Here is a 25566-nt window from a genome sequence, read left to right on the forward strand (position 1 = left end):
AAGTGTGAGCAAGTATCGAGATCCGGCCATTCGCCCAGCCATATGACCACCCGTTCCGCCGACTTGTAGATCATACCCATTTGCTGAACCTGATGCAATCTCTCCCGCACATCGTTCTAGTTGACGCATAGCGCGTCTGCCCATAGCGTGCGAGGCTCATCCATAAGTCGCAGGCGTCTGAGTCCTAAGTTAAGGCTCTCCTGTAGCGGTATTGGGAAGCCGTTGACGATGGCCCGATTCGAGCTAGGTATGGTACCCCATGCGTATGGAAGTGCTTCGTACTAGGGTTCGTCGCCGAGGTTTTTCGTGTGGAGGTTCATTTGAATCACATCGCTGCGGCGCCCTGGTAACAGTTCGACCAGCCGGATATCCCCATTCTCTGAGTCAATGGGTTGGTACGCAAGTGCGCCAAGTCTCAGAAGCGAGCAATCCCGTTCTTCAGGTCTTGAGCGCAAGGGTGATTGTAGGGGCGGGAGTATGACTGCTTGCGAGGTGTCCATGACGCTGGGTTGCACGCTGATATCGCGGTTCGGTCGAATCGTCGCTCGTTGGGTGTGAATTACAGGCTATACATGTCAACAGCAGCGCGCGTATTGGTTTGGAAGGTTAAGGTAGCATGGTAGTTTCAAGTTACTAGAGACGCGACATTGGAGTTGACGCGCGACGAAGGTTACGGGCGTCTCGAACATTCGGGTCGACTGTTGTTTAGGCAGCCACAAGGCTGAGCATCTACAACGTGTAGAAGCCCCATTGGATTGGTCAACAGGAGGCGCAATGAGTGGCGCATGACTATGCATCGGCACCAAGGACCTAGGAGTCGTCCTGTAGCGCGATCTGTCATCGCGTGTGCGAGTAGTTATAGTTGTAGTCGCAGCACTGGGGGCGCGTCGGCGCGACTCGACCTTGCGGGGCTTGCAGAACATCGGACGGTAAGGCCGACGTCACCATCAACTCATCTCAACATCCCATCCGCATTCACCACCATGACACATTCATGTTCAAGCTCGCGCACTCTCTTACCGAAGGATTCAGTATGAAGCTCGATTTGGCAGTCGTCGGTCGCCTCGGCCCAAACCTGGACAAAACGAGAGCCTTCTCTGCAGGTGGAGGCGGCTCGAGCTCCGCATCGACGTGAAGGATTACGTTGCGACCAGACGATGGCACGGACAAGACCTTCTTCAGTTTGGGGGCAGGAAAGCGAACATAGATCTCGTCGGTACTAGCACAAATGAGACAGAGTGTGCAATGTTCGATTCATTGGCTTATCATGTACACGAAGAGATTGAAAGCGGCATTAAGAGATGGTCGATGGTTTTGGTGAGGGTTGCTTAAAACAGTACGATGAGCTCCATTCTATCACAATGCCGTTCGTAGGCTCGCACGTTCTCGTGCGACAAAATTTGCGACAAAATTCGAATCTTCGCCCTACTCTCCCTTTTTTACAGGATACTTTGCGCAGAGCTTTCTCATCCTTGCTATGCTCTCCCCCCTGTACTCGCCACCAAAAAGCGCACAGTGATTCAACTGATGATACAACATATACAACTCTACGCGGTCATCGTACTCATGCTTCGGATCCGTTTTCGGTATGAGACTATGATACTCCTGAAAAAATCCTGCGCTGAATCCACCAAACAAGCACAAGATATCCAACTCAAACTCACTGTGACACCAAGCTGCTGATGGGTCGAACAAGATGTCTTCAGCTTCGTAGCTTGTGAAAGAGCTGGAAATGGTTCCTCGCATCTTGTTGCCGTACCACAAATTACCATGAACGATTGCGGGCTTGATACCCATCTGACCACCGAGATGTCCGTCAGCGAGAAGATGTGCAATCGGTCCGTCAATCGTGCGCTCGACCCAGTATCTCAATTCATTATCTGATTCCCGTTCGACTTCGCAAGATTTCAGGATCATACGCATACGATCATGCACAAAAAACTCGCGCCAAGATGACGAAAACTTGTTTGCTTGTGGCGTAGGTCCACAATAAGTGACTGCTGGGAACCCGAATACCGGTGCACTGAAGCCTTCAGGTATAGAGGTGGGAGCGGAGTGCAGTGTCGCAAGCTTCTGAGCGAGTGACATCGTATTTGTAGCTGATATGAGATTGCCACTTGTGTCTTGATCGAGATATTCCATGACGAGGAAGCAGCCTACTGTCGCGGACAAGTTTCCGTGAGCGATCGGGTAGGGAACTGAAGAAGGACATGCCTTATGGAGGTCTAGAAGACCAAGGTACTCGCCATAATAGAGATCGTCACGGGCTTCGTTGATCCGAGTCTTCACAAAGTACCTCTTGACCTGGCTATCTCCCGGTACCGTGACGACGGCCTTCAGTGAGAAACCTAGAGCGCCCCACAGCTCAACCACTGTGTCCTCTCGAGAGACGTTCAGGGCTTTGAAAACTGCTGGGTCTGAGAGCATAGCTGTTGCCTCCTCAATAGCGTTCTGAATGCCAGGCTCGAACCTCTTCTCCACGTCCTGCTTCGGTGGTGGTGGTTGAGCATTCATGCTCTTATCGGAATAGGTCAGTGCCCTCGGCAACGAAATTACTGGCCGCTCGAGATCTAGGGAATCTGCCTTCTCGACCGTTATCCAGTCGAGGCCCGATTCTGATGAGCTACGGACGTCCGGACTCACGACAGAGAAAAGCTGCACCACTCCTGCGTGCTCATTGCACTGAGCAAGGTCTTGTGCGGTTTCTCCTTTCTTATTTTTAGTGTTTGTGTTGGCTCCATGCCCAAGCAGAACCGCTACGATGGGACTATGTCCGTTGCTGGCAGCCAGGTGTAGCGCTGTCTGCCCATCCAGCGTTGAGTCGTGAACCGTGGCACCAGCCCTCAGAAGAAGATAGGCAACTTCTGTGTGTCCAAACCAGGCTGCCTGCTGCAAAGGTGTCTCCCCCCTCGCGTCCCCTTTGTTCACATTCGCATCATGTTTGAGCAACATGGTTACTGCTGTTACATCGCCAATCATGGCAGCTCTGTGTAACGCCGTGAATCCGTCTTGATCCCTTGAGTTCGAATTGGCTCCCCATCGTAAAAGCATCGAGACTATTTCATGTCTGCGATGCTTGACAGCAAAGTCAAGAGCAGCCATCCCGCGCATATCCCGTGCGTTTACATCTGACCCATGCTCTAGGAGCACCAATAGCGTCGCCTTCTGCCCTGCCTCAGCCACATCCATGAGAGGAGTGCCGTGGTCACGATCGCGGGATTCTGGACTGGCTCCTCGTTTCAACAAAGTCAGGGTAGTCATAGGGTGACCATTGACGGCCGCAAGATGGACAGCTGTGCGACCGCCCCGATCTTTGGCCTCCACAAATGCAGACCGGTTGAGGAGGAATTCGACTGCCGCCACGTGACCGTTCGTTGCTGCGACGTGCAAAGAAGTTTGCATAGCAGTGTCCCGCATTTCTATATCTGCTCCCCGATCGAGTAGTGATTCGATGGCTGAGACTATACCCTTGGAGGCGGCACCGTGGAGTGGTTGCTTACCATCGTTTGCCTTTATGTTGACATCTGCACCCGAAGCAATCAATAAGGACACTATCTTGCCGTGCCCTTGTTGAGCTGCCACACGGAGCGGCGTAAACCCCGAATGTGCGCACTGAACATCAATCGACGACCCGTTGTCGATCAATAACTTCGCAACATTCAGATGCCCAGCCAATGCGGCTCTGTGTAAAGGGCTATGTCCACGGAGAGAGTCAGCGGCGCTCACATTGCCTCCACTTTGGAGCTTGATTTGTGAGATATGCGCTAAGCCGAATGACGCTGTTACCCAAAGAACATCGAATTCGCGTGGGAACATCTGACTGTATCCCGAGTACCGGTGCTCTGGTATGCACATGATTTGAACACAGCAGATGAGGCGATTTTCATCGTGAAGGAACGATAGGATTGTGTCTGTCAACAATTTTTCGACTTCTCCACGAGCATGTTCACCCCAGAATTGAGCGGCATACAGAAGGAAAGGGTGCTCAAGTAGGCGAGCTTCCATCTGACGATCCGTCTTGCAGACTGCAGTACCTAAGGCATCGAAAGTGAGGTATTTCAAGCAAGTCTTGGTAATGTTGGCCTCGGCGTTTGGAAATCTAGTATCGCGAACTGTCTCAAGGTATGTGTGTAGAGTGTAGTGAACAAGGCGTACGTCTGTAGTGGATGGGTCGACGGCGATCAGGCCGCAACAAACAGATAGCACAATATCTTGATCTGCAAGGTTTTCGTCGTCGAGATCGGTTTCGCCCTCTTCCACAGCAAGAGCGTGACGCAGCTCGAGTATACGGAGAGGTCTTTTAGCGAACGTTATCCAGAACAATACACGTTGTGCCAGTTCTCGGTCCTCCTCGTTCTGATTCGCTATTCTGTCCATGGCATCGTTGTATGTGGCGTTCAGAGACGTTGGTAGCGCATTCAAAACTGTTCTCACTGCCTTTACTGTAGTCTTGTTTTCCATAGCGTCCATGTGAAGTCTTGCAAGTAAAAACATCCCGTGAGTTTTCTCTACAACTGTTCTCCTGATATCCTCCTGCAAGTCTGAATGAGATCTGCAATGTTTCGCAAGCCGGTGGGACTGTGCTATTCGAGCATCCACATAGCTAAGCACATCCTCATCTGTTGCCGCAATCTCGATAGAGACACCATCTGGGAAAAGAGATTCCAGCCCTGCGTAGTTACGCGCGGTGAACATGAGATTACACTTTTCCGAGCGAAAGTTCAAGAGCTCAGTAGCCAGATTTGTTCGAGTACCCATGTCTTCGGGACTCTCATCAAGCGCATCGATCACGATGAACACCTTATCGTACGATTCCACCAGGTTTTGCATGATGCTGGAAACCTCTTGGAGAGATGGACGCGTATCCCGGTCGCTGTGTCGGCGATAGAGAGACAACAGCTCGTCCGGCAGCGGCCCATCATCTTGCAGCAACTGTTTGATCAAACTTGAAATGAGGTTGGTAACGCTTTGGTCTCCTTGCTCTTTGTAGTTGCAGTAGATAACTGCAACAGCAATCTTGCCGAGCTTGGGCCGTGACTTCAAGTGTTCTACAACGACTGAAGCGGCTGTAGTCTTACCCCCGCCTGGTATACCTGAGCATCGTAATAGTTTCCTTTTGCCCACAACCCAATCTTTAAATTCTTTCGATTCCAGGAGCCATTTGGTGGTTCCAGCTTGCCGGCGACGGAAGATGTCATCCTGGCGACCGAGGAAATTGAGAGGTGACAACCACGTGGCGATATCGCGTCGCCTTTGATCACTTGCGTCTTTGGTCAGAGTCATGACACCCAAGGATATTCCCTGTATACCATCGCCGATATTGACAACGTTCTTCTGCATCATCTCGGTTCGATTATCCATGCCGTCGATGACCTTCTTAGTGGCCTGCGTCAAAGTGAAGATATCGTCCTGGAGAGCCATGGTTATGAGTGTTTTGATCCTCTCGATCTGCATCAATGCATCTTTGATTTCGTGCTCACTGAAAGCCCATCTTATGTCTCTACCGAATTGAGGTTCCAGCTTTTTGGAGATATAGTTCATAGCTATCTTGAATTGCTGAAGAGGTCCATTCTCCCAGTCTAGCATCGACACAGCCTTGAACCATGGATCAGTCTCTTTTCGTGCGGATTCTACGCGCTGCTTGAGGTTCGACATGATGCCGATAAGGCTGACCATCTCCAGTGTGAGTGATCTGCGATTTTTTGGCGCATTGGCTATCTTGTTTGCCATATTCACGATCTCCATGGCAGTACCAATGAGCTCCGATAGAGCTGCAGCCAGCCCAATAGCGCTTGCTGGGTCCATTGCTGATGACTGCGTATGTATGTATGTATGTATGTATGTATGTTTGTATGTATGTGTGTGATTGGTATGCGTGTGTAATCGCTCATGTGTATTGATAGATATCTGTGTGTGAGCGCAAGCCAGGACTAGTTTTTGGGAAAACGCAGTGCGATATACTTAGGTTGCGGGGTATGATATAGAAGGCTGCGTCTGTTTCCGCCTCGAGGTTGCACCAATCTGATCCTGAAATCCTTGGCCAGGCTGAAATCTCACCCGATTACTGACGCGGCTAACGTTGCATCCGTAACGATATTTAATGCACTGATCAGATTTGGTTCAGTAGGTACTCATAATGTGACGCCTTGACGCTCGATCATGCTGCATGAGAAGACAAAATTTGACATTACCCCGGGAATCTCTAGAGTTCAAAGTGTCGGAGCATCGTGCCATCGATATGCGGCGTTCGCCAAGTGCTTGGAATTGTGGCTGAGTTGGGTGTGTGGGTCTAATCGCACAACACCCCTCACACATCACTTTGACACGTGTCCGATTCGCTATCGTAACACCGCTGGATCACGGGCGCGTAATGTGATCCGACGGGAGAAGCGAACCAGCAGGAGTTGGTGTGTATCAGACGGACGGACGGCTGAACGCAGGGATCTTTGGTTAGCGTTCTACTGCTACGTCATAGCAGGCAACTTGGATTGCAATCCTGCGAACCGACAGAATATGTGAGCATGGTGAATATTTCCGACGATGTTCACATACCATCGGCCAGGGGATGCTTCTGGATACAGACACGATCCTCCAGGCGAACCAAGGCGCCTTTGCCGCACGATCGTGAGCTGCCTTCTTCTCGCCATCGACGTAATTGCAGGCAGCGACTACATCATGCCGCATGTATCAAAAGATCTACAGTTCTAGAATATCTACATGGAAACTACTGTTCCTTATAGGCTGTAAGGTCGTCCATCATGACTGTCGCCTTCGCTTTTCGCATTCTTCATCACGATTACGGGGCAGTTTTCGCCACGGCTAATCTTGGACATGATAGCCAAATGAAGTTGGCCTAATTGATAGGATGGCAACCCAGCCGATAGATCATGACTTATTTGTTTGTAAGTTGTTGCGTAGAATATACGTTGAGATGAGCGGAAACTCATTCGAGGGACCAAGGTGGGGCGCACTTCCTGCTATCCAAATCAACCATTGCATCATCTACTCGTGATACGCTCTTATCCAATCTCAACATCCGAGAGTTGAAATAGTGAAGAGAAAAACTGCAGTGCTACGTAGATTGTCGGGCCAGGGTAGCGAGATGCAATGTCTTTCTATGGAGCCAGCCGCAATGCCTGCTGCACTATTCGAGGGCACAGCCACGAGCAAAAGTGCTTGCGACGCGGCGGTAGATTTGATTTCCAAAGATGCTAGAAACTGGTGCTGCGCGGCAACCACGCGATAGCCAATTTCCGCATCATGTGCTTGATATACCATTCGACGTACGAGAAATCGTTCTTTAGGCCTGCTGCGCACGCGACGAGCTTGATCGCGACTTCATGGACTTTCAGAGTGATAGCAACATCAAGTGTAGCTATGCGAGTTGTGCAATGGTCTCAATCGCCACGAGTCCCCAGTGAGAACTTGTCACAGCAGGACAATCATCTTCATGGTTGATTTGACTTGCAAGCGTAGCGATGGCAATGCTTTTGAAAGTTGGATAATTACCAACGAAAGGTTGTCCATCTACAGCTGACTGTGTATTAGTATACTCGCTACCTGTGTCAGAAGATGCGACTAGTCAAAGAGTATTGCTATGGGATGTTCGGGAAAAATCATCAGAGCGGCGCGGACAAAAACCAGGACTGACCGTACCAAGAAGTACAGTGATGAAGGATAGTTTGAAGAATTGAATGAGTGACAATGAGTGGTCAAGTATCTACAGTTAAATATACACCAGCGTCTCATCGCGCCATCCCGAACAGTTGCGCATATCCAATTTTGTAGCTCACACGGGCCAGCAGTGCGAGTTCACCATACAACCTCAATCCACCTAAGCAAGGCCAGCGGCCTGGACAGCGAAAGAAGCCGCCGCATCCGCACTGCTGCCGTAGCTGAGATGGCTTCCAGTCGCACCGCCATCACCACCGCCACCACAGATCTGGTCAGCAGTACCGCAGAATTGCTTGATCTGGTCGGCTGAAAGACCGCTGATGGCCTGGCGCTTCAATGGGTCTCCGAACATGACAGCACCGCTAACATCCGTGGCAGAAAGACCCTTGCTGAAAGCATTGTGCACGACCATGGCACCCTGAGAGTAACCCGACACAATGACCTTGGTGTCAGGACATTGAGACTTGGCTTGCTTGACCAGGTCGGCCATCTTCTGGCCACCGTCACCACCGAGGTTGGCATTGCCAGCAGCGGAAGCAGCGTAGTCAACAACCTGGACGGTAACACGGTCGTTACCCAGCTTCTCGCGGATAGCCTTGAACATTGGCGGTCCAGAGACGCTTCCGACGTTGCCCATCTCTCCCGTACCACGAGCGAAGACGATGGTCATATCGGTGCAGCAGTTCTTGTCTACGATGCCGTTCTCGCTTCCTCCGAAAGCGTTGGAAGATCCAGACTGAACTTGGCAGTTCGCGCCGATCGTGCCGGCACCGCCAGTGTTGCCTCCGCCAGTCGCTGAGGGTGCAGCTGCAGCACCAGTCTTTGAAGGTGAGGGCACAACGGCGTCGGCTGTTGTCGTAGCACCGCCACCCGCAGCACCACCACCGAGCCCTCCAAGGCCACCGAGCCCTCCAAGGCCGCCGAGGCCTCCGCCTAGCCCGCTGAGCCAGCTGCTCAGGCCAGAGCCGCCTGTACCGGTGCTGCCTCCGCCTAGGCTGGGTAGGTTGGTTGGGAGGGAGAAGCCTCCACCTCCACCTCCAAGCGATGGGAGGCCACCTCCAAGTGATGGGAGACCACCTCCACCTCCGAGAGATGGAAGGTTGGTTGGTAGACTCAATCCTCCACCAAGACCTGAGCCTAGACCAGAACCTAGTCCTCCGGTTGGTAGCGAGAAGGATGGTAGCGATGGAAGCTGAGGATGCGGGAATGCGGTTGCAATGCTGGCAAGAGCGAAAACTTGAGCGGCGTAGTACTTCATCTTGAGATATTGTTGAACAGTTGATTTGGAAGTATGATGCTAAAAAGTCTGTGAAGAACTGTTTGTTTGAAGAAAAGAATGTAGGTGCACTGCACAACGAAGAACAAGACTGGCGCTGGAAGCGAAGGTGGTAAGGTTGAAGCGAAAGTAGGATCGAAGTCGATGCCCATCAAATCTGTGTTGGAGGCCTACATCTTATACACGAATTCGTGGTTGACTTCCTCGGAGTGCCATTACAACGAGTTACGCCGTTGGGTTTCGAAACATTGCTTCTGCGGCGAGATGTGATGAAAGGAATGCCAAGGCATTTCCCATCAACGCGACGTTTTTGTGGGTGCGTTGCCCCGTTGTGCGGGAAGAGGCTGATGTGTACAAGGAAGTGCACCCATGTTTTCCGTGCTTGACCACTGAATCTGTCGGGTGACCTCTGCATGTCGTGTGTTTTACCCTGGGTTAGCCTCGGCATGCTGTTGGGACAAGTGAAGCTCTTGTTTCGACGACCAAGGATGAATGTGGGCGCATGACTCCAGTGACCGTTTCGATCATCGAGCAGGATTCCCGTTGCATTAGCGGCGGACGGGCTACTGGGGTGTCGTATCAACCTCAACGAGTGACAGAAGTCATGGGTTGGCACGAGTGAGTTGCGAATACTGTGCGCAATGTTCGGTGCGACATCTCGCATCGTGGAGGAAATGCAATGGTACGTCGTTGTACCTTCAAAGCAAAGTATCTGGCTTGAGCTAACCACAGCCTTTCGGAGTCGTTCACGCAAAAAGGCTCCGCTGTCAAACATCTGTATTAGCTCTACCAACGATATGGAACCTTTGCGTCGTTGTTTCTTAGCAAGCCATGTCAGCCCGGCTGGCGTACTGGCGTCAATGCCTTGCTTGGTCTGGAACTTGCCAGCGATGGCAAAGGACGAGACGGCATCTTCCGCCAAGAGCCCAACCATCCTTCAATTACCACCCATGATCTTCTCCAGGGCGTGGAGAGATTGCAACCAAGTAGAATGGCGTAGGGCTGTCTCATGCATGTCGACGGTGCGACCTGCGACGGGCCTCGGCAGCCACCGTGTGGGCCGTTTCACGATGACCCTGGTGCAACATCAACCATGAATCGCACGTTTACTAACAATTACTTCCATCCACCCAATCAGATGTATGTCTCTTACCTTACAGCCGAGGCTGGCTTCTGTGCCTCTCTCTCAACGTCCCGCAAACTTTCTTTTCCTACGCTATTGCGCCATCACGATGACTTTGCCCGCACAGCCGCCTTCACCTCTTCCATCGCGTCATATCCGTACAGCCAAGGCTGTACCTCGGGACATGTCCACCGACTTGGAAATGCGCCTTGAAGTTCCTTGCCAAGTTGGCCCAACATCAGTTCATCGCGCCTTTCCTGTTCTGGTCCGTCGCGGAGGTGGAAGTCTTTTCGCTGCTTGAATGTCTCCCGTACGATGCCCTCGCCTCGTGCTTTCCGTAATTGTTGAAAGAGTTGAAGGGTATCCGGTAGCTTCTCCTTCGAGCTGAGATGCTCCGGTGCAAGTAAAAGTCCCAGAACGGCACCATCCTCGATAGAAGAATTCGCGCCTTGCGCGAGATAGGGAAGCATCGGGTGACATGAATCCCCGATGAGCACAAGATTGTTTTGCGCGTTGATCCAGGATTCCATCTCGGCCCGGTGCATCAGTTTCCACTTGTCCACTTTGTCCACACACCCGAGCAGCTGGGTTAACCTGAATCGATGTTAATTCTGTAGTGCGGTCATAGGGTGAGGCGGGTAGAGCATCTTACACTGGATCCCATCCCTCAAACAGCTTTTTCATCTCGTCCAAGTTGCCCTCTGTCCTTGCAACACCTTCTTCGAGATCATCAGGCACGAGCAAAACCACATTGTACATGTTGCCGCCGCGCATACTGTATGCTACAACGTGTGCATCTGGACCTGCCCAGAATCGACACGCCGGAGATTGCACCATCTCCCTCAGCTTCGGATCGCTGATCTGGTCAACCTTGAGCACGATGCGATATGCCAGATCGCCGGTGGGTAGCGGAGGGTCGTTGCGTCCTAGCATTGTAGATCGACACGAAGACCACAGTCCGTCTGCTCCGACAATGAGATCGGCGTCATATTTCTGGCCTTCAGAGGTTTTTACACGCGCTCTGTCGCCAGTAGCTGATCCAAAGTCTACATTCGTCACTTTCGCGTTTAATACAACAATTACGCCCAGCTCTTTCGCTCGCTTCACCAGCGCTTGCTGCAGGTCTACGCGATGGCAATCGGAGAATGGCGCGCCGTATTTGCGGCGGATGTTTGCATCAAAGTTCTCTTCGTGCGCGAGGACCTTGCCGCGGTAGTTGTGTACAGTCAATGTGACGGGTTCGCAGACCTGGCCGTGGATAGTGTCGTATACCGACCACTTCTGGAGCAGACGTGTGGCATTAGGTGTCAACTGAAGGCCGGCACCTATCTGGAGTCGTGATAAGTATAGATGCTGTGTGCAGCGGCTCGGTGCCGTGAGCGCGAACACATACCTCAGCCAGCTCCCGTGCGCCTTCCAATACCGTGACTGAATGCCCTGACAATGCGCATTGTATCGCAGCGGCGAGACCTGAGAGGCCAGCGCCGACAATCAGGATATCGAGCTTATGCGACATGTTTGGTGTTGATCCTACACGAGGGCCAAAGACGAGTCACCGGTCAGCTTCGATAATGGCGGGTAGCAAGAGTTGAGTCGAGACGTGCGACGTGTTACGATATCGTTGCTTCAATGGACTTTGTCTATTGATCGGACTTCAGATCTATCGCCGGATACAGCAAGTCGTTTTGCGTGTGCGCGCAGCATCGTGATTTCTGTGGCTGGATATTGTCTCTTCCGGGGCATAGAAAGTGGAGTGGGGATGCGGGGAAGCCACAGTCCACCTTCGCGGCTCGGAGACCCTGCGCGCGAACGGGACTTGGACCCCCACCACCCGACATAAGAGTAATCCAAGCTCTTCCTTCTCGGTTGTGCCTGGCTTTTCCTGACCCCGTAGATCGATACCGGGATTCAGAACGGTGATTCCAGCTTGCCTGAGAGCGAGTAGATGCCAGTCGGCAAATTGAAGATAACCTTCGCCCTAAACAAATCAGACACGTCACCTATCCGCATCGCATCAGAGAGCACGCAACTAGCCGAACGCGATAGACTCAATAGTCGAAAGGCTACCCGAGAAGTTCGATTGCGATTATGTGTCTTTATATCAATCTCGGTGAGCACCCTCACTACTGTTCGCGCATGGGATCATTGCAATGCTTGTTTGTTAAGACATTATAGACAACAGAGATCGCCAAAACTGCATCGCTAACCTTCTTCCATGCTTGATATCCGGCTATCCGCATGAACCCCCGAAGGGCTCATCGCTCATTCGCTCATCCCCAGTATCCTATGCAGAAACCCTTGTTGAAATCGCACCATTTCTCTTCCAACGGCAATCTGCGGCTCAAACATGGTGGCCCCATGGTACACCCCCGGCCACACATGTAGTTCAGCGGTTCCTCCAACCTGCCAAATCCTGGTCGCAAACTTGACCGCCGCATCTCTGAAGACTTCGCAGGCACCAACATCAATGAATGTTGGCGGTAGATTCGATAGCTCTTCAGCCCGACCGGCAACCCTCACGCCCGTGGGATCATTCCTGTCCGACCCCAAGATAGCATTCCAGGCCCACTCATCCGTCCACCCAGGCCATATTGTTTCTCTCCGGAACTGACTTGCACTCACATAGTCTTCGTGCCTATCGTCCAGCATCGGAATGTTCAGTAGTAACGCGGCTACTTTGTGACCGTTGAGCTGACGTGCGAGCAGGCCGGTTGACGCCGCAATCGCTGCGCCGCCTGAGTTTCCATAGAGTATGATTCTTGCCGAGTCGATATTCAACTCTATCGCATGTGAGACGAGATACTGTAGCCCTGCATACACGTCGTATGCAGCTGCGGGCGCCGGATGCTCGGGCGCGAGCCTGTATTCCGGGCTTGCAAAGACCACGTCGTCCGCTGGCGAGAAGTGCGCCATGGCTTCTGTGGCACCGAAGAATCGAGTCCCAGCTATTTGTCCACCAGACTTGTCAACAATCAAGCCAAGCAAGCTGGGTACCCCAGCTTGGCTTGATTGTTGGGTGCCTCTACTTCAGCTTAGCTTGATTAGCTTGGTGGGTTAAAACAAGCTAGCTTGATTGTTTGGCTTAATTAGCTTGATAGTTAAAGCGTTTTTGAGGCTATACAAATAGGTGGTATTAGCTATATCGTGACTTTTTTTAGAGTTAAGTTTCTGAATCGCTGTTAGTATTGCTGCTGTCTCTAACGTCCTACGCGCTTACGCTGTACAACGCCTCTATCTTATTGTTAGTTATAGAGTTTCTGTTGTTAAGTTTATCGTCGCCTAGACTAGCTGTACGCTACCGTCGTACGCACTGTATTGCCGCTAGAAGTCGTAGTTGTATACCTCGTCAGCGAGGCTCTAGGAGATCACCTAACTCGCTAAACATACGCTCACACTCGCAGCTTAACGCTAGGATAGATAGTACGTTAAGCGCAAGCTTGCTGAGTTAAGGATAGCAATCCCGCATTAATAACTAGTATTTTATTAGGTTGTTAGCGTACTCGCTGCCCTTCTCTACCCGCCGCTCGCACAGCTTCTACTAGGTATACTCGTCGTTAGCTGCCTTGTCGCTGTTGCTAGCAGTTGTAGGATTAATAATGCTGTTGATTGCGTTGTCTATATCGTTCGATAGTACCTTTAGGCGTTGTACAGCTAGTTAACTAGTATTGTATTAAGCCTACAAGCCGCGGAAACTAAGGTTGTTAGACTTAAGCTAGCTAGGTTTCTTAGTACCCTAAGATTTGTCGCAATACAATTAGTAATATAGGTAGAGTATCGTAGCTGCGTAGTAGGCGGGCGATAGGTCTAATTTAGAGTAATACTCGCTAGCTTTCGCCTACGCTGCGCGCATGTTAATCGCAAGGTAGTCCTTAGGCGCCTTGTTGTAGGCGTTATACTTAACAGCCTCGTAAGCTAGTACGCGCGATTTGTAGTAGTTAAGTATATACTTAAATACTAAGATAACTTTAGCAATATAGCTAAACCTCCCGCTGTTGCTGCGCCCCTTAAGGCGCTTTATAGCAGCTTTTAGCAGCTTTAAAGCGTCTATATACTCTATAACTACCGCCTAATTGTGCGTTGTAAGGCTGTCTAATCTTATCTAGTGTAGCGCGTAAGGCAGTTTATTGCGCTGCGACTTAGCGTAGGTATCCTTATCCTGTATACGCTTTATATAGTAGCTAGCGTACGCGTTAATCGCTAGTTAAAGCTATACAGCGCGCTTAAAGCACGAGTAGAAGGAGTTCTAGCGTGTAATAACAGGCTTAACAGGCTTAAAGATCTTGCGTTTATTAGGAGGTGCGTTAGCTAGTAGCTCGCGATAGGCAAGGCGCTAAAAGTTAGCAAAAAGAGCGTATTGCTATAGTATTTTAATATAGTTAACAATACCTAGGAGTACGCCTAAGGGCCTATTGCGCCTCTACTCGCTTATATACTCGCTTTTAGCAGTAATCTTAGCAGTATTATTATTGTACAAGGCACTGTTTTCTCTCTAGAGGAGCATCTAGCTAACAAGGTTAATTATATAAGGACTATAACAGAGGCAGCGATAGCGTAGGTTAAAGCCTATTATTAGCGCAATTGCGTCTATTGCAGTGTTGTTATTGCTTGCGTTGTTAAGTACAAAGTAGCTAATACGTTAAGCGTTTATACTAAACTCTTTTAACGTTTAGATAACAACTTTTGCTATCTTATATCTACTGTAGGCGCCTGTTAACTACAGCAGCGCGATAGGTAAGTCTACAATATCGCCTTACTTATTAACGTAGTAGGCAACAATACCTAAGAACCTACGCTTACTACCCTTTGTCGTCTAGCTGTTAAAACTTATATATATCTTGCTCTGTGCCCGCAACAGTTCTGTAACAACTTGCAGCTGTAAGTAGTCGTACAGGCGCATAACGTAACAAGAGACGCTATTATAAAACGTCTATAGTGCCGCTTCTGCTTAGACGTTAGCTAACAATATTAATTGTTAAAAAGCTAGCGATTTAAACGTAGACAGTAAGAGGTTAGCTTTAATAAGCTAGCTAACTGCGTTAAGCTAAAAGCGCTAAGAGTTGAAGCTAGAGAGCTTGTTCGCGATACTCTAGCTAACCTAATTGCTAGTAAGTACTTGTTAGAAGACACTTATCGTTATAGAACAAGCTGTTACGTAAGGTAGTTAGTAGCTATAGCTGCGTCTCTTCTCTCTAAGGTGTCGATAGGCAGAAGACGTTAAGTTTGTTGTTTTGTATACCTTCGTAACGCTAAGGTTAATAAGCTTATGCTCGTAACAATAGCGGCATACAAAATATATGCGTTAAGGATTGCTTTGCAGCGCGACGCGCTAGCTGTAGTTATAGACCTAGCTTTTCTTATAACGCTGCGACGCTATAGGCTTTATAAACTAAGAGAGACAATCCTAATTAATGCTATTAAAGTTATCCTCTAACTCCTCGTCTAAAGCTGTATTGTTAGACTCGCTAGTTGCTATTGTTGCCTCCTCGCTGCCCTTAGCAGGTAAGTTAATATACTCCTCTATTTGCGACTCGCGCAATTGCGCTTTAAAACTTAATACTTAGGACGCTTTAACTAGGGCTTTACAAGGCGACAGACAAGGTGACAATTAAGGGCTTTTAATAGGTATAGCTTAGCTGTAAGTGCTGCTAAGTGTAGGTTTAGGACGCTTTGTTGTTAACGCTGTAACAGCGTCTTTAGCGCGTCTCTTCTGCGGCATAACTGCAACAAGAATATAGCAATAAATGCAGAAAGCTAGCGGCAATACAGCAGCGCGTAGGCGGTACGTAATACAGCTAAAAAGTACGTGTTGTAGGTGGCGTTGTGTATACAGAGTTGTACAGTTACAATATAAGATAGTTACCTAAGTAGCACAAGATGTATTGCTTAGCACCCTCTATCGTAACTACTAAAAGCAACTACAACAACGCAACAATTAATTAAATTCGACAGCAGCAATTAAATTGTAGTTGTCTGTTTATAAGATACGCAGCGCAATATACTGTAAATATTATGTTGTAGTTGTATAATTGCGCAGTTAAAACAACGCGTTTTTTTGTTATTTACAACATCTACTTTTACCTGTAGCAACAACCTTAACACTATAGATATATACAGTAATATTAGGCCTACAATCGTCTCTACTACGCCTAGCAAGCGGTAGTAGAGGTGTATAATAGCTACTGTATTTGTACTTGCTAGTGCTACAGTGTGTCGCCTACAGTCGCCCGAAGCAGGCAGCCGTCAGCGACACACTGTAGTATTAGGAGATTTTTTTTTGCTGTATTTAAATCGCGGCAGTAATAGCTCTATCGTAAGGTTTTTTTGTATATATATATGTATATATAGCGTTGTTAGGAATTTTTTTTGTATATTAGTTGCTGACCTTAACACTAAAAAAGTATCGTGTGATTGCTGCTACAGCAAACCTAACAACCTTACGCGTAGGCCTTAGCTAATTAAGCTAATTAAGCTAAACAATTAAGCTAGCTTACAGCAGCTTGGCTTGATTGATTTGTACCTCTACTCCAGCTTGGCTTGATTGATTAGCCAGCTTGATGCGCCAGCTTGATAGCGATCAAGCTGGCTTGATTGTTGACAAGTCTGTTGTCCACCGCCGTGGATATAGTAGATAACCGGTCTTCCACTGGGCCACGGGCGGCGCGTTTCATGCGTGCTTTGCCAAATTGATACAGTCACGTCGTAGTCACTTAGATCGCCAACGCTAGATGCAGAGAGGGTAATATGTTTGTATTCCGGCTGCTGTTGGGCGATGTATTCAAGGTTGATGTTGAAAGCCAATATCATATTTCGCGTAGCTTCAAGGTCGAAGGTCTGGCTGGAACTAGGCATACCGCTGCCATTCTTGTAGCCTACATCGAATGGTGGCCGGACAGGCACGTCTGCCATGGCTATAGTTGGCGTGTGTTCTGGAAGATAGGTTCCGTTTCACCGAATATGTTTATGCACGACAAAATTGTGTGACAGTCGCGAGATAGGAAAGTTTGCAAAGTCCAATCAGTGTACATTTCCTAGATACTTATATTGGTGGTCTTGGAGCTACACTACGCTCTGTTCCACGGCGAAAACCCCACGGCTCATGAAACTTCCGAGGTCCGATCTTGGATGTGTTAGTCAGTGATGTGGGGCAAACTACAGTCCGTGCGCACCCAACGAGCCAGTTCAGTCAACGAGCCACCCGAAGCCCCGCAACCTCATGAACTATCCCAACTGCAACGCGTCATAACTCCACAACCATGGACCCGATTCAAGAAGCGATTGCAGAAATTGAACCGCACGAACCAGGAGAGCAGTTTCCGTACCTTCAAGATAGCCAAGGGATACTCAATACAGCCAATGGAGACTTCTTCCCGCTCTTCTGGAGGTCCTTTGAAGCAACTGGTATACACTCACCCAACTCAGAGGTTGTACTCGAAAAGTTTGCTAAGGAGAGATCAGAGTCAGAAGGCAATTCGACCTCTCTACTTTCCAGCGAGGATTGGCTCAAGCTGAAGTTAATTGTACGCCGTGAGGTGAAGGATCAGAGCAGCAAGGACGTTAAGAAGCTTCAACGAAGTTTGCACCACATTGCAACACAAAATAAACTCCTCCTCGGCGAAGTTAGACGCCTCAGGCAGTCCCTAGCCATCAAGAAGAGGCGAGAAACCAAATCCTATACCCTACAGCTTAAGGATCATCCTAAGTATTATCGAGGAGCTGTTTGGTCTCCCAAAAGCGTGAAAAGAGCTCGGGATGATAGGGTATCACAACAACAACAAGCCGCGAAGAGTGTTAAGCGGGAGAAACGTCAGGAGGAGAAGAGGAAGGAGGACGCTGCAAAACTGGCCAAGAAAAGACACCAGGAGCTCATTAAGGGAAGGCTTTTTCGGCCAACCCCAAGTACTATTCGGCCAACCCCAACAGATCAGACGAGATGGAAGGTCCCTGAGGCACCAAAATGCGGTCAGAATAATTTAGTTTATCGACACCTTTAGGTGTTATTGCCCGCTTAGGTAAGTCCTTGATAAAGGATTGCTTTCACCTCATCTTTCCCAGTAACAGGCTGCTTCCATCTCATCTTTTTTTCAGGGGTAGTAGATGCTCTTAAAGGTTCTGGGTGGCGGATTGCTTTCATCTCATAATTTGGTGGTCATAGTTATGTGTACCTAGGTACCTAGTTGCTTCCATCTAGTCTAAGATGTCTAGGTGGCTGGTTGCTTTCATCTAACCTTTTGGGATTGGCCGAATAGTACTTGAGGTTGGCCGAAAAAGCCTTCTCCTCATTAACAACACTAAAAAGCTTATACAACTGTCCCAGAAGGGTAAGCGTAAGGCTTCCCAACCGTGTAAGCTAGCTCCAAAGCGTCAGAAACGTATTGGGGTTGCTCCAGCTGTAGTAGGAGTCGCAAGCGTTGCACCAGCTACCCCGGCGCGTAGTCGCCGTTCACGACCAATCCAGCCTACAAAAAAACTATTTAACTAGCGCAAAACTTTCCCAGGCCTGTATATAGTATAGTCCTAGCTTTGCGCAACTTAGTTACGACTTGTGGTGGCTCTACAACCTCATCTTTTTGAGTATATTGAATGGCTGGGGGTGATCATTTGGCGCACGGGCACTGTAGAACAGAGCTACTAGGCTTCGGACTAAGGACATAGGCTGACTGTATATCTGGCATAACGTGATGTGATCTGCTAAACACATAGATACACTTTTAAGGGTCAGGAAGATATTGAAAGACTTTTTAGCCAAAGTCATTCCTAGCCTGCGTTGTCTTGGTCTAAGATTCAACAATAACACAGTACGTTCCTGCCACATCATCTCCATTCTACGTAGGCCCTGCCACTTAGTTAGCTTACAGCTTTAATCCGGCACGATAAGATTGGCTTACGGCAAACTCCGCCCTTCATCTTACCACTATCGCAATGGCCCATTCCAGTGCTGCACGACAATGTCGCTGTGAACCCGAGTGCTCCACTCTGACCTTCGGGGATAGTGATGGACACTGGGCTGCCGGAGCTGACTGATTCGTTGAAGTCAGCGCTAACACCGAGATTGTGTATATCAGCAATTCCAATGCTCATGGAGGTGCTCCAACTCTGAGTGCGGTCTTTGGTCACTGTGATAGACTCCGGTCGCGACACCAAGTCCATCACGATTTGGGCGTTGTCAGCAGGCTTGGTAAGAATCTCGCCACCTTCCCAGCTATCCTTGGTGCAGCCCCGTTTTTGGAGACGCTGTCCTGTCGTTCTACTGGCCTGACGTTTCACATTTCCCTCATTGACGAGTGTTGATGGTGATGCTACTTCTGCCGGCTCGATGATAGTGCCATTGGCATACTGTGCAATGACAATAAGTATGGCACTAGATAGAACACTTGGGTAGAGTGCGCCGGCCATTTCAGAGCTTCCTTGACTTTGATATCGATGGACGAAAGCCCGAAAAAAAGCATGTGTGCCTCTTTCCGCAGAGTAAAGTGTTCTGCTTTCTATATTGTAACTGGATGTCCAATTACCGCGAGCCCGAAAAACTTATAGCTTGTCTTATTAGCATCATTGTATTGTTTTCTCATAGCCGCCTTATCTACGTCATTCTGTTAGTATGTTTTGCTAGAGCCTGCAGGATGTGGACCGGGACTGTACAGAATTGGGTAATGATATTGGCCGTTTTACAGATTCCTGTGGTAGGCGCGACTATTGCGGGATTCGTTGGAAGAGCTGATGTCTCTGCTTTGAACCACTGTTAAAGACCTATCAAGGTACCATGCAGCTTAACAGAAGGTGAAGCTGTACCGTAGATAATTGTTCCCTCCATCTACATCGTCGCTATTCACTTGGATGTCAAAACAGCAATGACTTGAAACGTCGTTCGGCGAACCATCATTTTGCACTGATTATTGGCTCTAACTGGGATCCGCGCCTCTAGATAAGTTAGTTAAAAATCTCTATAAACTTGCGGCCAAAGCGGCGCATGCGTCGAATGGAATCTATCTTACACATAGTTACCTACGCACAATGTTTCTTCAGGGAAGATCGATCCTGCCAACAAAGGCCAAGTGTTTGGTGTCTCGCTTAGTATGGTGGATAGCGTCGCTCCTTCGTTGCGCTTGCAGCCAATGAAAGAGTTCCCTTGGTTACATGGAAGTGTGCCGTAGTACCGTTTATTTTACCCGCTGGCGCAGCACGGAGTCAAACCCCAGCGCTTACAGGCATCATTGTCAGCGGTGCAGTGCAGTTAACTGTAGATCTTTAGCGTTACAGTAGTATGGATCTAGTGTAACACAACATTCCTTTGGGCGGATACGGGATGCCTAACTCTGTCGATCGGGTCAATGATAACCACAGGATCGTGGGGACTTGGCATATTAAAGTTATTGTGCACGTCATTGCTCTTGGCTATTGAGTTGGTCCAATACTTTGCCTAGGCGTCACATACACTAGAATACAAATAGATGTATTCTCGCAAGTGCAGACGAATAATTTCTTGAGTCTCCACCCTTAAGCTACGACAATATGTGGACGTCTAACCATCGAAAGTCACTGCTCTTTACAATATCGGGACTCCTGACCACAACGTTTGTCAATGCCCAGAATTACTCCTGCCCAGGCAATTTCCGGGACTACAGAAGCGTGAACTCAACCGGCCAGCACGAATTCACTTGGAACTCCTCCTACGCTGGTGAAGACTCGTGGTATGTCTCTGTCCTCATTGGATCTCGAGAAACCGAATGGAATGATGGGAGCGATGTCGATGCGACTGCTTACATCTCCGCTCCTGGAAACGTGCGCAATGGCACAGGATACTGCAGCTACCAATACAACAACATCAATGCGACGTTGGAATCCGGAAGAGAGAACAGCTGTAGCGGTGTGATCAGCTCGGTCTGCATAGACCATCTGACCAATGCACTAAGCGAAGTAGCGACCTACTGTCCTAGCCCCGACACTGGGTCCACATCAGAAGCGTTCAAGAAGGCGTGTCCAATGTTGAGAGGTGGTTCACACAGTACGTTCCTTCCATTGTTTCTGCAAGAAATCCCCTAATGATCATTCTCTTTTCTTCTTACGTCCGGCACAGAACAGATACTATCGACTTGAGACCCGGGATCTGTAATTCTTGTGTTCCTAGCTATTAACTTCACACAGACACCAAGTTCATCGACGTGGCAAATAACACGTGCGCCTATACGGACATGCCCGAAGTGAATATCCCCGACAATTACAGCACGTTCAGAACAGTCATAGGCCTCCAAGCGTCCGATACGATCGCCGAAGTTGGTGCGAATGAGACGTATGATCTCCTAACGCGTCAGACAATTCCACTCGTCCTACTGGGACGGTTTGTTGACCCAGAATCAAATCGGGTACAAAGGAGCGTCGAATTCGTGTGTATGACTGCGAACAATACAGTGGAGGGAAGCCGTGTGCCGGACCAAGAGACGCCTTGGGAGAGTGTTGGGGCTCATGTTAGTGCTGGGGTGATGGGATGGGTGGTCAGTGTGGTTACGGCGGTAATGTTTGCCTTGTAAGACGTAGTGTAGAAGGCATTTAGAGTAGAGAATAACAGACGCCCACGGGCTCATGGTTAAAGGTACTATACGATGCAGCGCCAAGGACTTGTTACCAATGAAGAACACACAAAGTACTTTACTACGCTATGAATGGAAGCTTCTCCTGCCGTAAGCTCCTCTTCCGCGACCGTAAATATTCGCCCATTTACTAAGAGGAAGGGCACTCGCTCTGGTTCATAAAACGCTGTGGCATCATGGACAGCTGAAGTGCCTTGACTGTCTATGAACTGACTCGTTTTGCACACGGATATAGAAGTAAAAAAAAAGTAGTCGCTTAGAAATGATGGATTGAAGCACCCTCCGATGCTCCGACGCTAAACCTGATGCAGTATCTGTAATCAGCGACTATAAAGCTCAGAAGCGTGGTGCAACTCAAGTCTGCAGTATTCTCTTGTCATATCCATTCTATCCCCTCCAAACGTTATGGTCAACTTGATCCCGGTCCTACCAGGCACCGGAAAACAAGGGCAGGCAGCTATCAAGGTGTTCCGTGATCGCGGCTACACTGTACACACTTTGGTCCGAAATCCTTCATCAGACGTTTCGAAGGAATTGCATTCCCTTGGTGCAATCGTTCATAAGGGCGATCTTGCGGACATAAAATCTATAGAAGCATCACTCCATGGCACCGAAGCTCTCTTCTTCGCTATTCCCGCCCATCCACTTAACGAAATCTTATTTGCGAAGAACATCCTAGCAGCTGCTTCGAACTCAAATGTACGGAGCATTGTGTACTTGAGTGTAGCTCGCGCCGGAGAGCATGAGAATTTCCCTGGCTGGGATGCGGACAGCTATCCACTAGGATGGTACTGGATGAACAAGCAGACGATAGAAGGGTTAGTGAGAACATCCAATTTCACCTATTGAACCATTCTACGCCCTGCTTTCTTCATCCGGAACTTCTGTCGCCCTGAAGTCGAGCATATGTTTCCAGGCCTGGCAGAGAAGCAGCGTTTGTCTGTAGCGTATACGCCTTCAACTCGGCTTGACTTCATCGATACCCAAGATATCGCTAAGTTTGCGGCTGCAGCCTTCGAAGAGCCCGACATATTTTCGGGACAGGAAATACCGCTCGCGAGTGAGAAAATGACTGCTAAGGAACTTGCTGAGGTTCTTGGAACGATAAGTGGCAAGGTGGTTGACTTTCACTATATAAGTGACGACGAGGTACCAGAGCTTGTAGCTAAGAGATATCGAGCTGTTCAAGCGCAGCAATGGCACAGAGATGTAGGCTATGCTGAAGATCTACAGGAAGTCAAGCAATACGGTATCACACTTGCGCCAGTGCAAAAGGTGCTTGAACGTGATGGGTTAGGGTGGTAGGCATGATATGGAGTATGACGTTCAAAAATACATAGCATCTTAGCCTACGTTCTCCTTCGAACGCCCACTCGCCGTTCCGGGTAATCTGTTAGAATGTCAAAGCCAATATACTTCTGTTGGTAGCACATCGGTCTTGGTGTTTGTAGTGGTGTGTCTTTCGAATGCAATCCAGGGGCCAGTATAGTCTTGTGGAGTAGCTGGTTGAGTATTGGACGTTAGTTTGTCGTCGGCTACTTCGACCTTGATAGTAAATGCATATTTACATGTGTAAATACAAGTGCCAGTTTATCTACATAATCCACCTGTTCGACAATGTCCCATCCAACATATTCTGCACTGAGTCGATGGACGTGAAGCAAGCTTCAAGTACAGGGGACGCTAACTCGTTGTCACCTACGAATGGAAGCCGCCCCTGCCGTAAGCTCCTCTTCCTCGACCTCGTCCCGGCCCCAAATTCCGCTCGTGAACAGATATTGGAGGAGCGGGCTTCCTTTCGAATTTCCCCACCTCGCCAAGTGTATAATTCCTGTCATCGGCCAGCTGAAAGGCATTTTTCCCCGCATCATCAACGGCGTAAGGATCTGCTCCGCGTTTCAGCAGATAATTCACAACTTTTTCGTTGTGTGTACAGCTCTCAGCGTTCGAGTTGTACTTTCTACTAATCGCGAGCAGCAAAGGAGTCTTTCCAGTACCCTCTCTAGCTTCGATTTCAGCACCATGGTTAAGCAGCGCAGTCACCACCTCGAGAGTTGCTCCCACAAACGCACCATGAGCAGAGGCAATGGCTAGATGAAGCGGTGTATAGCCCTCAATCAGAACGGCGGTCCGTCCGTTGGAGCCACACGTAGGATCCTCCCGTGTCGCACGACCGTGAATATTTGCGCCATTTGCTAAGAGGAAGGAGACCAACTCCAGTGTACATGACGCGGCAGCCTTATGAATAGCTGCAGTACCTTGAGCTGTGGCAGCATGAATATCTGCGCCGTGGTTGAGCAGCGCTCTAGAGATACTGGCGGAACGAGACTGCATGAACGGCGTCCATCCCAAGTTATTTCTTACATCTACTGGGCTGCCGGCGTCTAGGTATAGAGATACTAATGCGAGCATCCCTAGCGAGCAGGCTTTGTGTAAAGGGATCTCTCCTTGATTTGTAGCATCAACGTCTGCACCTGAAGCGATTAGCCAGGAGGCTATGCTTGGGCTGCGTACATGATGTAGAGGCGTCTGACCCCCCGCAGCTGGAGAACCAATTACTGCGCCAGCGTCTATGAACACCTTGACAAGCTCCTCGGTCGCGCGAGGATCACCCAGTAGCTCAAAAAATGGCGAGCGTCCAGAAGAATCGGGAAAATTCGGATCAGCGCCATGATTCAATAGGGAAGTTATGAGAATCATTGGTGGTCCTTGTTCAGTGACAGCAGCATGTAATGCGGTGCATCTTAGTGGGTCTTTGCCATATGTATTGACAGATGCACCTGCGTCTATCAAGACGTCGATGATTTGGACCGCGTGATCCCACTGCTGATCACGAATATAGTCCAACAGGCCACCGTCCCCATCTGCATTGTCGCAATCGAAAACCGACAGAAGAGCATCGTCTAATGCGGATTGCCAGTAATCGTCACGCGCATTCGTGTCGCGCTCACTACCGAATCTTTGCAATATAAATTGTACCTTTTCCAGATTCTGGTTCTTGGCCGATACCCGTAGGGCATCCGCAATCGCCCGTCGATGTGTTGTATCTAACAGGCTGCCCGAGACTTTCTCGAAAAGTAGACGAAGCATGTCCAAGTGGTTCTCTCTTGCCGCAAGAAAAACAGCTTTGGAAGACTCAAAATCAACTCCGTGAGCAATGAGTTCCTGCATTGCAGCGATGGCATTCCAGCATGCGGCTGTTTCTACTGGAATGAAGCTATCAGGTTCATCGTAGGCCAAGTTGTCGCGCAAGCTTGTATCAGCCCCACGAGATAGCAACAATTGAACCATTGACGAACTATCGTTACGTATGGCACAATGTAATGCGGTTCGGAGTGACTCGTCGCGACCATTGATGTCGACTCCGCCATCTAGCAAATCGGAAACCTTGGCTAGATCATTGCTTACGGCTGCCTGGTGGATCGAGACATCGTGCGCGAATTCAGTGCCATGGCCCTCTTGGGTACTGTCGTCCGGCCAGGGCATGATTGCAATTTCCGAAAATGTGACGTTTGCTGGCGTGGTTCCTGGTGTGGTGCATTCCTAACGGGCGTAGCGAAAGTATTGTTGAAGCAAAGATGTACAGTCACAAGCGCGGCGGGTGGTTACCTGCAAGGTACTGGCCAAGTCAACCTTAGCCGCTACGATGAATCGCTTGAATCATGCAGGATTGACACGCCAAGCCACTAGTCGCCAAATTTGACCCACGAAGACATGCTGGTGACCTCGTTCAGGCTCATTCGCATGTCGCGTATATACCTATGTCCGACCTAGAACATAGTATGCAATGTCATCCTTCAGCTTCTCCAGGACATGGACTTCAGCATCGTGCCGCGAGCATTACCTTATCAGTATCGCCTAAATGCGAGCATGGGTAGCGTAAACACGAAAGGATCAGTTGAGAGTGGGAG

The 25566-nt window shown here is 49.3% G+C and overlaps 11 protein-coding genes across 11 annotated transcripts; 4 read left to right on the forward strand and 7 right to left on the reverse strand.

Moving 5' to 3' along the window:
* Window positions 1-1425: 1425 nt before the first annotated feature.
* On the reverse strand, window positions 1426-5805 carry AA0111_g7106 (hypothetical protein; the record flags this gene model as incomplete). Its single annotated transcript, XM_028653404.1, has 1 exon — window positions 1426-5805. One exon carries the CDS (start codon window positions 5803-5805, stop codon window positions 1426-1428), a length of 4380 nt encoding a protein of 1459 aa, XP_028505539.1.
* Window positions 5806-7834: 2029 nt separating this feature from the next.
* Window positions 7835-8932, reverse strand: AA0111_g7107 (hypothetical protein; the record flags this gene model as incomplete). Its single annotated transcript, XM_028653405.1, has 1 exon — window positions 7835-8932. One exon carries the CDS (start codon window positions 8930-8932, stop codon window positions 7835-7837), a length of 1098 nt encoding a protein of 365 aa, XP_028505540.1.
* A 1245-nt stretch (window positions 8933-10177) lies between these two features.
* AA0111_g7108 (hypothetical protein) lies at window positions 10178-11589 on the reverse strand (the record flags this gene model as incomplete). Its single annotated transcript, XM_028653406.1, has 3 exons — window positions 10178-10667; window positions 10726-11402; window positions 11467-11589. 3 exons carry the CDS (start codon window positions 11587-11589, stop codon window positions 10178-10180), a joined length of 1290 nt encoding a protein of 429 aa, XP_028505533.1.
* A 746-nt stretch (window positions 11590-12335) lies between these two features.
* AA0111_g7109 (hypothetical protein) lies at window positions 12336-12986 on the reverse strand (the record flags this gene model as incomplete). The annotated part of the gene is made up of 1 exon (XM_028653407.1): window positions 12336-12986. One exon carries the CDS (start codon window positions 12984-12986, stop codon window positions 12336-12338), a length of 651 nt encoding a protein of 216 aa, XP_028505534.1.
* A 3606-nt stretch (window positions 12987-16592) lies between these two features.
* On the reverse strand, window positions 16593-16979 carry AA0111_g7110 (hypothetical protein; the record flags this gene model as incomplete). Its single annotated transcript, XM_028653409.1, has 1 exon — window positions 16593-16979. One exon carries the CDS (start codon window positions 16977-16979, stop codon window positions 16593-16595), a length of 387 nt encoding a protein of 128 aa, XP_028505452.1.
* Window positions 16980-17326: 347 nt separating this feature from the next.
* AA0111_g7111 (hypothetical protein) lies at window positions 17327-18064 on the forward strand (the record flags this gene model as incomplete). Its single annotated transcript, XM_028653410.1, has 1 exon — window positions 17327-18064. One exon carries the CDS (start codon window positions 17327-17329, stop codon window positions 18062-18064), a length of 738 nt encoding a protein of 245 aa, XP_028505451.1.
* An 831-nt stretch (window positions 18065-18895) lies between these two features.
* Window positions 18896-19466, reverse strand: AA0111_g7112 (hypothetical protein; the record flags this gene model as incomplete). The annotated part of the gene is made up of 2 exons (XM_028653411.1): window positions 18896-18906; window positions 18959-19466. 2 exons carry the CDS (start codon window positions 19464-19466, stop codon window positions 18896-18898), a joined length of 519 nt encoding a protein of 172 aa, XP_028505453.1.
* Window positions 19467-20579: 1113 nt separating this feature from the next.
* AA0111_g7113 (hypothetical protein) lies at window positions 20580-21110 on the forward strand (the record flags this gene model as incomplete). Its single annotated transcript, XM_028653412.1, has 1 exon — window positions 20580-21110. One exon carries the CDS (start codon window positions 20580-20582, stop codon window positions 21108-21110), a length of 531 nt encoding a protein of 176 aa, XP_028505506.1.
* A 950-nt stretch (window positions 21111-22060) lies between these two features.
* AA0111_g7114 (hypothetical protein) lies at window positions 22061-22504 on the forward strand (the record flags this gene model as incomplete). The annotated part of the gene is made up of 1 exon (XM_028653413.1): window positions 22061-22504. One exon carries the CDS (start codon window positions 22061-22063, stop codon window positions 22502-22504), a length of 444 nt encoding a protein of 147 aa, XP_028505625.1.
* Window positions 22505-22561: 57 nt separating this feature from the next.
* AA0111_g7115 (hypothetical protein) lies at window positions 22562-22960 on the forward strand (the record flags this gene model as incomplete). The annotated part of the gene is made up of 1 exon (XM_028653414.1): window positions 22562-22960. One exon carries the CDS (start codon window positions 22562-22564, stop codon window positions 22958-22960), a length of 399 nt encoding a protein of 132 aa, XP_028505507.1.
* Window positions 22961-23353: 393 nt separating this feature from the next.
* AA0111_g7116 (hypothetical protein) lies at window positions 23354-25141 on the reverse strand (the record flags this gene model as incomplete). The annotated part of the gene is made up of 1 exon (XM_028653415.1): window positions 23354-25141. The coding sequence occupies one exon, from the start codon at window positions 25139-25141 to the stop codon at window positions 23354-23356; it is 1788 nt and encodes a 595-aa protein (XP_028505509.1).
* Window positions 25142-25566: the final 425 nt, after the last annotated feature.

Source organism: Alternaria arborescens (assembly GCF_004154835.1).
Source record: "Alternaria arborescens strain FERA 675 chromosome Unknown contig_15, whole genome shotgun sequence".
Classification (NCBI taxonomy): domain Eukaryota; kingdom Fungi; phylum Ascomycota; class Dothideomycetes; order Pleosporales; family Pleosporaceae; genus Alternaria; species Alternaria arborescens.